Source organism: Salmo trutta, chromosome 32 (genome assembly GCF_901001165.1).
Source record: "Salmo trutta chromosome 32, fSalTru1.1, whole genome shotgun sequence".
Classification (NCBI taxonomy): Eukaryota; Metazoa; Chordata; class Actinopteri; order Salmoniformes; family Salmonidae; genus Salmo; species Salmo trutta.
This window is the reverse complement of record NC_042988.1, coordinates 9,731,222-9,743,949: the sequence shown is the minus strand read 5'-3', so window position 1 is coordinate 9,743,949 and position 12,728 is coordinate 9,731,222. Positions and strand designations below refer to the sequence as shown.

Below are 12,728 nucleotides of genomic sequence, written 5' to 3'. Positions count from 1 at the left end.
TTGCACAATTATTCAAGAGTAATCTCAATGTACGTTTGGAAACCGTAGATTGAATTCTTAATAAATGATTCTATAAATCATGTATTAATTGAGCGTATATAGGCTAGCCTAGTCACTTGCCCTGTGGTCTGTAGGTCTATCTTTGATTGAAATGAAAGAAAGGTGCTGGTTACAAACGTTATATGGTATTTGTGTGCCTTGTGTGTTTGTGATGATGACACACAGAAAGAGGCAGCCTTGAACTTGAGCATTTACTCAGGCAGGGGCGGGTCTGGTGTGGTCGGTGGCGGCCGAAACAGAGCCTTCAGGGAGGGCCAGACTCACTTTAAACTTGGCCTTGACCTTGAGGGCCTATTCTGATCCCTATGTAAAGACTACTGTCTGGGGGTTGTGTGCGCGGGCGCGTGTGTGGGTGTGTGCGCGCGCGTGTGTGTGGTGAGGGTTGGAATGAGTGAGGGGATGGGGCTGTTGTTGGAGAGAGTCTTTCCGCCTATCCCATTTAAACACAATGTACAAATCCTGACTAATGAGAAGAATCAGACACTAGTTTAACCTATATGTATTGCTTGAAACGTTTTCATTATAGTTATGTTGTTTGAAACATTGTCCTTATCGCTGGACCTTTATGCGTCTCTCGCTGACGCAAATCAACCATAAGATGCATAACTGCGCCTTTGAGCTAAAATGTACATTTCGTTACCTGATAGCAATTCCAGAAGCAGATTGACACATGTTTTCATAATGCTAGATAACATCAGGCCTACCTTCAAAATAGCAGAGTCGGAGAGGTAAAGTTTTTTTTAATTGCAGCATTATAGGCTACTTTTCAGATGAAACACCGCTTTTACGCACATGAGTATTTGCCCACTCATTTTATTTTTTATTTAACTAGGCAAGTCAGTTAAGAACAAATTCTCATTTACAATGACGGCCTACCAGTGAACGTTTTAGGGGCAGAACGATCGATTTTTACCTTGTCAGCTCGGGGATTCGATCCAGCAACCACTAGGCTACCTGCCGCCCCAAATCCTATCTCGCTCAACACATTTGTGAACATGAGATAGATTTGAAAAAGCTATACGAGCAACCTGTAACAATGTATTTATTCATTGGGTTTTTCATGTCGTCCTCTACAACTGTGTGTACTATGTGTATCATTTTACGACGGGCATAGCCTACACAGATTTTCCAAACCAAGACCCACTTCATGGCAGAATGAAAGCGTACTTTGCTTTTTTTGAAACACTTCACGTCAGGTTTGAGATATAACATTTATTTATTTATTTATATTGTACCTTTATTTATCTAGGCAAGTCAGTTAAGAACACATTCTTATTTACAATGAAGGCCTACCTCGGCAAAAACCAAACCCAAACCCCGGACAACGCTGGGCCAAATTGTGCACCGCCCTATTGGACTCCCAATCACGCCAGTTGTGATACATTCTGGAATCGAACCAGGGTCTGTAGTGACGTCTCTAGCACTGAGATGCAGAGCCTTAGACCGCATACTTTAGACACGTTTAGCTATATCTGGAATAATGGCAATTTCAGCATAAAACACTCAAATTCACAACTACAGTCATAACCACAGAAATAATGATTACACAAAGAATATTACTCTGAAGTGCCTCAAAACCCCGCTAAATCTATTTGAACTTCACCCGTATTTTAGAACTCTTAAGACCTCCAATCCCGTTAATAAATTATATTTACGATTCATTCAGTAATATGTTTTTAGCCATGAACATTGAGCATTATATTCTAAAAGCTCACATAAATTAACTGCTTTGGACGTTTAATAGTAAATTATAAAATCCCCCCAAAAAATGTGCCAGGTATGCAATCTCATGTTATGCTTAAAGAATACTTTTATTACAACGGTAAACTTTGTTCATGCATTTGGCAAGGACGATTATACGTCTTTAAATATGTCCACAACCATTGGGAAATTTTCTGCATTTTACATTATCTAATTAAAGCCGAACCAAAAAGGCAAACAGTGTAACATAATCTGTTGGGTTTTGTGGTAAAATCTACATTAATAGTCATTTTGTGTGAAAGTAAAAAAACGTATCTCTTAACAGTGTTCATTTTGAATGATCATTTCCCTATGTGAAAGCCAATATGATTTTTATGCAATCATTTAACAAAGCAAGGAAACAGCATTTTTCAAAGTAGGTTACATTATCACTAGACTTTTGTTGGAGTGATTGCCAAAGTGATTCATTCCCAGATGTTCTGCGCATTCAATAGATGTCATAGGTAAAATCGTCCTCATGCCATCGTTGTTTGACGTGCCTTAACATAGGTAGTCCTTTGCAAGGTTATCTTAGGCGCTACATGCTAGTCGGTCCGCTTCCATTGGCCTTTGGAGAGCTAGGCGCATTGAGCTTTGGGATGCTTTTTTCACCCTATAAATCCAGTACGAAACGCATGTAGAAAGGCTTTTGTACACCGTTTTTATTGAAATGCTGTGCTTCAGAATTGTAGTCAGAGGTTGAATTGTATTATTTATTCCAGAAGTGTGTTTATGGAAACCGCAGAAAACACAACAATTGGGGAATAGAAAATGACAAAACAATACGCTGAAGAGTATCTCGTGCCATTTCTCCAAAGCAATAGAAATAATGTATTTGACTGACATCCCCAACAAGGGTTTGTTGTACTTATCACGTGGTAAGCTTTTCATCCAATGGAGACGCGCCATTCCATGTCTTGGTCCGTTGCGTCAATCCAGCTGTGGATGTAACCTGGTGTCCTACTCTGGACGTGGGTCTTTGAAACAGAATTCTCCGTCCGAATGGTGAGCGTGATATGACCACCTCCTTGGTCCTGAATCCTCGCTGGGCGGACACGGTTATGTTTGTGTATGAAAACAACTTGGATGAGCTGAACAAGAACATGGAGGGTCTGGTTGGTAGCGGCAATTTCGCGGCCAACCAGTGCAGGAATCTGATGGCCCACTCCGCTCTGGGGGGTCACCCCTCTAGCCTGGTGCACAGCTCCGGCTACTCCGCGGTGGATGTATCGGGCTCAAGCTCCGGGGAACCAGGCAAACAGTGCACACCGTGCCCCGCGGTCCCTCAAGGCTCCTCCACAGGTCCCTTACCCTATGGGTACTTTGGCAACGGCTATTATCCCTGCAGAATGGGGCGGGGTTCGCTCAAGTCCTGCACACAGCCCAGCGCGCTCAGCTACTCTGCGGAAAAATACATGGACACCCCGGTCACGTCTGAAGAATACCCGAGCCGAGCTAAAGAATTCGCGTTCTACCACGGGTACCCAAGCCCCTACCAGTCCATGGCGAGCTACCTGGACGTGTCGGTGGTGCAGACTCTCGGGGCAGGAGAGCCCCGTCACGACACGCTGCTTCCAATGGACAGCTATCAGCCGTGGGCACTGACGAATGGCTGGGGCGGCCAGATGTACTGCTCAAAGGACCAGAGTCAAGCCGGACACCTTTGGAAATCTGCGTTGGCAGGTAAAAACATGTGCTCTGCACACTGTCTTAGTACATTATTAGATTACTGTAATGGGTTGGATAGCCTATATGAGGCAAATGAATACAAGCTTTTTCTAATGCATGATTACGCAATATAGTTACCTTTCATTCTGTGCATTAATCGCAAGCCATCGAATGCATTAGGATTTTCAATCCCTTATTCTATCGCATGTTTGGGCTGAATATTGAATTTTAATATGTGTCTCGGTATAGGCACGCACGTTCATATGAGCGACCATTTTGGTCGTTGTAGTCTTCCTGGTTTTCTGAGTTTCTGAATACCTCATTGTAGTGTTAATTCATCAATATGTAGGCAGTTATACACTGCCGTTTTTCAAAAACGCAGCATGGGTTATCCCTTACAATGAGAAAGACTGAATTATAGAATTAAATGCACATTTTCCAGACTCCAGTTTCTCTTTGTTGTCCATTGCAGATGTAGTGGCCCACCAACACGATGGCAACTCCTTTCGTCGCGGTAGAAAGAAAAGGATTCCGTACACCAAGGTGCAGCTAAAGGAACTGGAGAAAGAGTATGCCGCCAACAAATTCATCACGAAAGATAAGAGGAGAAAGATTTCAGCAGGAACCAACTTGTCGGAAAGGCAGATTACGATCTGGTTTCAAAACAGGAGAGTTAAAGAGAAGAAGTTCGTGGCCAAAGTCAAGACCAGTGCGCCGTAGCCAGTCAGGCTTGACCTAGACGATTTGGACGAGGGACATTGTTTTTGCTGTATGAACAAAAAAATGAAGGAAAGAAAACGTCGACGTGGTACCTTTTTTGGATTGGGATTTGGTGTGCTATTTTGCTTGCGCAATTGCATCGCCAATTCGTCTTTTGAAAAGAAGAAATAAAACAAGAACCAAGCCCTCTAAAGACAATGTTTTAGAGGCCTGTAAATACAGCACTTGCCTGCTTTAATGTAACACTTAGGTCTGCTTAACTGTTTAACTCGTGCTATACATGGAGGTATATATAGGCTATATGTTAAGTATGTCAATGTTGTTACTGCAGTAGAATAGGAAACGTATTATGCAATCATATTCCCAATCTATACTGTTTATAACGCTTGTAAAACAGTACTTTTAAAAATATAGCGTAATGCTTAATAAATTGTTTTAATCCCAGTATGTTGTATACAATAAATGTTACTCCGTGGAATATATGTGTTATATATGTGATTGTGTTTGCAAACCCTGTTTATATAGGGCTAGTTAAAGATAAAATAGAATATTGATTGGCAAATGTACCAACACATTGAAATAGGGATGGTCTAAGAGTTCAGAAATTCCAGTGCAATGTAAAGTTACATTCAAACCGTTTATAATATATTTGAAATATGAGTTTTACGCATTAAGTTGGTGATTCATTTTACATATTATGCTCCATCATGAAAGCTGCATCAAAACTTGAAAAAATATTACTTTTAAAGTATCCATACCCTTTACAAATAATATCATGCTTTTCGTGCCAAATAACAGTCTTTCTGGGGCTAAGGATTTTGGTGATGGGTAAAAGCTAATGGGCCAAATATATAATTTATTATAAACTGGGTGGTTCGAGCCCTGAATGCTGATTGGCTGACAGCCGTGATGTATCAGACAGTATACCACGGGTATGACAAAACATGTATTTTTACTGTTCTAATAACTTTGGTAACCAGTTTATAATAGCAATAAGGCACCTCTGGGGTTTAAAGTATATGGTCAATATACCACGACTAAGGGCTGTGTCCAGACACAGCCCTTCGCCGTGGTATATTGGCCATATACCACACCCCCTCTGGCCTTATTGCTTAAATATACCTTGAAAGTTGAAGGCCTGCAAACACAGCCATATTTGAAATGGCTAGCTATATAACGTGCTGTATGTTATTACCTAGCCTTACTTGTATCACCTACTGATGCTCGTGTTACTGCTTCATTAACACTCCTGGAACCCTTGGACGTTTACGCAGGCCTAGGCCAATAGGCTACTTCAAAATATATATGAATGGTTTAGACAGGATTTTGTTAATCTGTAGGCCTATTTTATTTTACAATTAACATAATTACTAGCCTATTCAATACGTAATCAGTCAAATGCGGCTACAAAGATTAAACTGACTTCAGATATAGGCTTTTAATGCAAACTAAAACAAATGAAATTCACTTCAAGCGTCAAGAAATGAGTTGCATTTCAATATTGGCTGTTAGTCTATATATCCTGTTCTAGGTGGATACGAGGAATGTTTATGTTCAAGAAGAAAAAAGAGCATGAGGCAACTGCAGAAATCCTTAATCCGTCCTTGACCTTGACCTTGAGTGTCACGTGCTCACCAGATCAGCAATAACGCTAATCATGAATATTTACACGGGGAACAGGGTGTTTCTATGTCCCTATGAATAGCCTATAGCCACCGTTATGCTAGGTCTGATTATCTTCACTTGTCCATATCTCGGATATACAGTAAATCTCACAACATAAACAATATGTTGTGTCACTCGTTATGGAAAAAGCCCTCAAAGTAGCTTCTAGCCTTGGAGCGCCACACATGGTTCCCTTTCGTGTTGAGAGGACCTCATAGTGGCTATCCTCCTGCGTAACTGTATGAAATATCATTATCCGAATGTTCGCTCGTTTGGATAAGCAGATTTACGCACTATAATCTGTTTAACAGTCTTTCGAGACGTGATTTACGCATCTGTCCGGTTCCGAACAGTTTCATTGTTGGATAGTGAGCAGAGCTAAGGCGCGCTCCGGCTGCACACTGCACTTAACGCCGGTCTAGATTAGTCAGGGTGTAAAAGGTGCGTCGTTATTCAAAGGCTTTACATCGTCACCTTTGCATCGTCCTTTTGCTTTCTTCTTGCTGTGCTCTGTTGTGAAGGCAGTCGACACACCACATAGGCATGTATTTCGCTCGTTGGTGAAATATAGACACTTTTGGGGAATGTTGCCAATGGAAAAGTTTTGCGGAGCGACATTTCAGATTGAAACATACACTACGGACGCATTGATTAAGACGTAGGCGTGCCATAATATGTGCCATATGTAGCCTAGGCAACGCTCAGACAGCCAGCATAGGCATGTAATAACAATACAGGTTATTTCACTTTACCATTGATAAATGCACCAACTACAAAGACGAGCTGAAACACTAGTCTAATGCTCCAACCTTGATTGGGGAAGTTTGTGCTTGGTATGGATTCTGACAGAATTTGAGAGGAACGATATCAAAGCCAGTTCAACACTGTTCACTTTTCCTGCAGCTTTACGCATTGCAAGAGACTTTTGGAAACCCGTCGGAGTTTTTTTAGTATTCCAACCCAAACCCATATATTTTATGATATTATCCTGGTGCTACTCTCAGACCAGACATAATTTGACATACGATACCAAAATAAGACGATAAAAACAGCTATTAGACCTCATAGGCCTATTTCAACACAGCCTAAGGCGCTTGTATCACTTTTTGCTGGCATACAAACACATGGGCCTGGGTGTGTAGCTTTTTGTGCTCCGTAGCATTTCTATTCAGGTAAGCCTCAGTAAATAGCAATGCCTGCCATTTGAAACCTAATTCGTAATGTTGTTATTTCAGTTGTATTGTTTTAAATACAATTGAATGATGTATTTCCCCCCCTAGTATATCTTATTGATTACGTTTGTTCATTAGACTAAATGATTATAAACATGGCCAATTCATGGAGATTTTCAATGGACTAGTCATTTCTCAGTGCAGATTTCACGGCATGTGCAGTGCTGCTTTTCAGACCGTCACAGCGTAGGCTAGACGTGCCTTGCACCTAACTGTGCTAGGCAATAAATTCAGAATACCCTTCCTTCCACCGCTGGTTAACATTGAACTTGACAAAAGCATTCTAACAAACGGCGCGTCTGCTTTGTGTTTACGTTGTGGTTTAATGGTAGTTCCTTCTCCTCCTTTAGAAAACGCACAATATGAGCATCAAGCACGGAAGTAGCTTTCCACCAGCAATACAATAAAGCTGCAATTTTCCCTTGGTTGAAATACCAGGCCCTATAATTAATTGTTTTACTCTTGAATAGTAAATTGTAATTGGTCGATATTTTATCAGTGTATAGGAAATATAGCCATTTCCCATTTCGTATGGCCTATAGTCACTTCAAGGCCTTTTACGTGCATCTGGACCTATCCCACTCTGGAGTGACGGAAGATTGACGCTGTAGCCTATAGTGCCGCAGTACTGAATCAATATTTTGGCTTTTGTTGAACGTTGTCTTCACTGTGAAAGACATTTTGCTTTCGTCAATTTAAGATATTTAAATAACTCAAACGCTCAGGGACTTGAGTGTGCTTGATACCCAACTACCAATACAATATCAGAGTTAGCCTATAGCTTTGCTCAAGATTCACGGAGGTGTAACTTGTAACATAACCACAAATTTGAGCATGTCGTGGCTTTTTGAAGTAGGCAACAGATCTTATCATCATCACACAGCATTCCAACTCTGAAGAAATGAAGTGCCATTTCAAAGGGTGACGCTCAAAACTCATTTATTGATAGGACAGGCTATACCACATATTGGCTATACATTTGTGCTTTAATATCATAGTTTGGCCTGCTTTACTTTATTCGATGTATTTGACAGGGACAATGTTTTTGTCTGTGAAACTTGACGGGTATATGGAAGCAAATTTAAAATATATATTTTAGTAGGCCTATTTTCCATTTGAGTATTTTCTCAGAAAATGACAATATGAACTACTTTACACAAAGTTAAATGGGGTAAAGCCGTTTAATAATTGTTAACCTATTCAATAGGACTAATTCTATTAAACGTTTTTGGACATGGTAACGTTAGGCATATTCTAGATTTGAGACATTCGGCCACTCAGGCTCATTTTTGAAACTCCTGAGTGTGCTTTAAAATATGTCTTTTTTTCTTTAAACAACGCAGATTGATAATTAATATGTCAATCTGTTAAAATAGGAATATTTTAGGAATATTTTATAGCAGGAGAGTCCAAGCTCTATGTCTTCCATGTCAATATCCCTCCAACTGGCCGTCCCAAGAGCATGCTTCATTTCAAGAATGCCAGACTCTTCTCTCTCAAGTTCACGTCCAGTCCCCCGTCCCCCTTCCCCCGTTTATTACACTCTTTCCCTTTGCAGACTCCCCCTCCCCCCAGTCTGCATTGCGGACAGTCTTTTGTTACACGGTGGACTTTGCAGTTGAACTTGAGACATCTTGTAAACAATAAGTAGTCTGGCCCTTGTCTGGACAGAGGTGGTCAATAGACCTGAGGCTCAAAACGTCTTCGCTGCATGCAGGAGGAAGAGGAAATGACTCTACACACCAGGCCTCCAACGATGCACCTAGAAATAGTGGTCAGCTCAGTCTGAGCTCCCTGAGATGCAAGGGGACACATAGGTCCTACATGGATTAATGAATAAGACCTGCATTCCCATATAGGTATATATGGGGACAAGCTCAAAATCACATGAAAACATAGACGATATCTATATACAATATTTACAAAGATCAACAATAGACACATGTAAGAAGATATTGTGGGAAAAGATCCTGGATGAAAATCCCCACCTAAAGACACATTTAAAAAGGCACAACACTAATAGCCTAGCTAAACTGTAGCTGAGCTAGAATTTCCCCAAAGGTGTGCTTTTATAAATAGCATATAGATTGTGGAAACAAATTATGTTTCTTACAACCACATCAGCTGGTGCCAAGACTATTCCAATAGGTCATGAACTCAACTGTAAATATTTTCTGGCGGTGCACGTGCTAAAGCTTACTGCCCATACAAGTGGTCAAATGGGTTATTTTGAACGGCTCCCTATAATGTGGCTACGCCACATTTTAGGATTGAAAACTCGGAGGAAATAACTGAAATGTCTTTTTGTTATTGTTGAGCAAAACAAATTGTTGGCCTTCAACTGTGTAGATTCTCAAAAGTCACATAGGCCTGTCGTTTTCAACAACTTTTAATCTGTTTACCCTATATGTATCCAACATACTATTATTATTATTAGGCATGTTAGCTCTGTAATAACTATTTAAAAATAAAAACCTAAAAACTGTAGGCTATTCTAATGTGTATTGTATGTCTGAATCTTGAATATTTATTTACATTTTTATATATTATTATTTTTTGTCACATATGCCCTCCACAACACTTCACAGTTAGGTGTCCAATATTTTATATGTTTGTTTTATGTCACATATGCCCTCCACAACACTGCACAGTTAGGTGTCCAATATTTATGTCTACAATATTTTCGAATGTACATATTACCATTAAGCTACCAAACGTACAGCCAATAGCTGGATACTTACTGACATTACATTGAGAAAGGAGAGTCATTAAGATTAATTGATAAGGCTCTCATCATGTTAGGTATGTATTCGTATGCCGTTATTTACCTTCCTTGTATAGTGTCATGCCAAAAGTTATTGATAGGCCCATACGCCAGCAAAGGGACTTTCGGATAGACGCATTCAATCAGGCCTAGACTATTATATTTCCAGCTACCGGATATGGCTGAATAAATGGGGCTCTGGAAGACAAGGCTAGGCTACTTACAGGGCTAGAAATGAACAATATTTAAGATGAATAAAGACTATACTGAAAATAATATGAGAGGAAATTAGACTAAAGGGTGACAGCATGGGCTTGGCCTGCCTTTTGCTCATGCGCTAGGCTGCTCAGTGTATATCTTGAATCCGGCTAGGTTTGTGCTTTCTTTTCTTATGTCGCCAGGGGAACTGGGAAAATCGGGAGAAGCGGGAGAGGTGTTGGTATTGACAAACAGGAGCACGAGTAGGAACTCTTGAGCGCGCTAATGATCACTAGCCCACCCGCGCACAATGAAACCACATCATAGCATCGTTCTGATTGAGAGGAAAAGCCCGCCTACTTAAACCGAGATCAACATAACTTTAAGACTACGCAGTAAAATAACCAAATGTATTGGCATGCAACACACAACTCATCTGTGAAATTTTACGGGGCACTACAATTATGTTGACCTTATAAATCGGAGTTGGGTTTTGGAAAAAAGTGAGGCAACGTTCTTCATTGTGCTGGGCTAACTATTGGTTCCATTATTTCCCCTGTCATTGAAATCATTTACGCACTGACCTCCAATTGTAGAGTCTAGTTATGTTATAACTGTTAGCTACATTTGGATTTATTTTGCCCGCTAATAATTCATTTCAATAACATTATGCTGAATATATTGTCAATAATCATATATGGCTTTACAGGTTAACTCATGGCCTACAATTACAAAAATAATTTAAAAAATTTCTCAAGTCCTCAGTATCGGAACGAATAACACAAACATTGCTATATCTACCATGTTTAATTAGGTAATTGTAAGCAACAACCTTCATCTTTCACCTGTTGTGTGGGGATCTCCTTAAAGGAATAGTTCAGCCAAATAAAAAAAATTACATATTGGTTTCCTTACAGCAAGCCATGCTTTGGTTTAGTTTCTCTTTCTACATGCGAAGGTTTTAGCATTTGTGGCACAAATCCCATTCAATTCATGGGACGAATTTTGTTCAAAACATCTAAAAGTGACTTTGTTGAGCTTCACAAATAATTTGAGATACTTTGGATGATTTGGACATGATGCGCGAGATATACTAATATCGGTCCCATGACACAAATTAAAAAACATTAGCATGTGGAAACAGTGCCAGGGAAACTACACCGAAGCGTGGATTGTTGTCATACCTTGTCCATTGACTGCTTACAGGGTAAGGAAACAAATGTGTCATTTTGTAATTTGAGTAAACTATCGCTTTAACCTTGCTCCATGCCTTGCACAAGCATTAAAATGGGACTCAGTACATCTGGATGAGTTGTGTAGCTAGAATCGTAATGAAAGGCGTGGATGTTTTTAGCAGCCCAGTGCACTAGCCCGCTGGCATCGCGTGGATGTGGTCCAGATGTGGTGGGCCGCGCCAGAGTGCAGAGGTGCCCTACACGAATCAGCAGCGTGTTAGAAGCCGAGGCCCAATTGACCTCACTCGCATTTTCTGGTCGCCGATTCCATATTTTGAGGGCCAGTAAAAAAGGGCATTTTGTATCATGACGTGGGTGGTTTGTCAACACCTCACGCCAGACATTGCTCTCCGGGGTAGTGGTGTCGGCATAGCCTGTAATGGACAAGTGTTGATGCCGGGTGTCGGAGTGTATCAGCGAAACCGCACTTCACAAAATAGCCTGATATATTTATCGTGTTTTTTTGCAGGCCGTTGTGTATTTTAACGTTTTCCCAAAACAATAACACACAAAATCGTCAATAACCTGTAATTCGGTTAATTCATTCTCTACAGCCGTAATTGATCACGTTTTTTTTCGGTAGGGAATAGCTTCCCGGGTTAAAAGTCCTTAAATTAGCCTAAATTGGTATACAAATTGTTGTGGGACTTCAGAATTGTGCCGGTTTAAGATATATAGACAACGTTATATATAATGTTGTAACCTGTATTGGTACATATAGCCTAAGTAACATCTGGTGAACAAAGTAAACGAACATGGATAAACGAATGCAATCTTTGTAATCCGAATTGTGTTACATGTTTGATACAAGTCTATTGCGTTCCCATTTGGAGATATGAATCAGACCTGCTGTGTTTTACCTCTGACACTATTCAAAACGTTTAGTGGTTCTGTGATGTAAATTCTAAACGTAATATGCTACCAATTTATTTATTTCGATAAGTGCGTAAAGAATAAGTGCGTAATTTAACCCTATTAGTTCACTGAGAGAGAGTCTCGCAAATGCGTGCTTCAATATGACCAATCGAATACAATTGAAAGTTGTTGAACTGTTTATACATTTAGCCTGAATGTAGAAAACGATAGGATACAGTCAGCAATAAAACGATGAATTATCAATAACTACTGTACACACACTGCTTATAATGAAAAATCTAGGCTACTGAAAGAGCTACTACAATTCCGATTTAGATTTTTGCTATTCATCTATGCCTTATCTTTTCAAATCTTGATTAAAATGTTGGATTTTATCTGGTCCTACGTAATCTATTCGGAACAATACAAGAGGATCAGATGAGAATGGTAAAAACGTATTTATGTGTGGTCTAAGATGTGCTTGAGTCGACCTACCTCGAATTGAATTTCTCTCTACCATGTTCATCTTGTAAAAAGTAATTTCCCGCAATAATACTATCAAAAAAGTATACAACAGAATTGTCCTTTTTT

General features: G+C 40.0%; 1 protein-coding gene across 1 annotated transcript; it reads left to right on the top strand.

The window, feature by feature from the left end:
• Window positions 1-2,406: 2,406 nt before the first annotated feature.
• LOC115171015 (homeobox protein Hox-B13a) lies at window positions 2,407-4,658 on the top strand. The gene is made up of 2 exons (XM_029727463.1): window positions 2,407-3,483; window positions 3,941-4,658. Exons 1-2 carry the CDS (start codon window positions 2,817-2,819, stop codon window positions 4,186-4,188), a joined length of 915 nt encoding a protein of 304 aa, XP_029583323.1. The 5' UTR covers window positions 2,407-2,816; the 3' UTR covers window positions 4,189-4,658.
• Window positions 4,659-12,728: the final 8,070 nt, after the last annotated feature.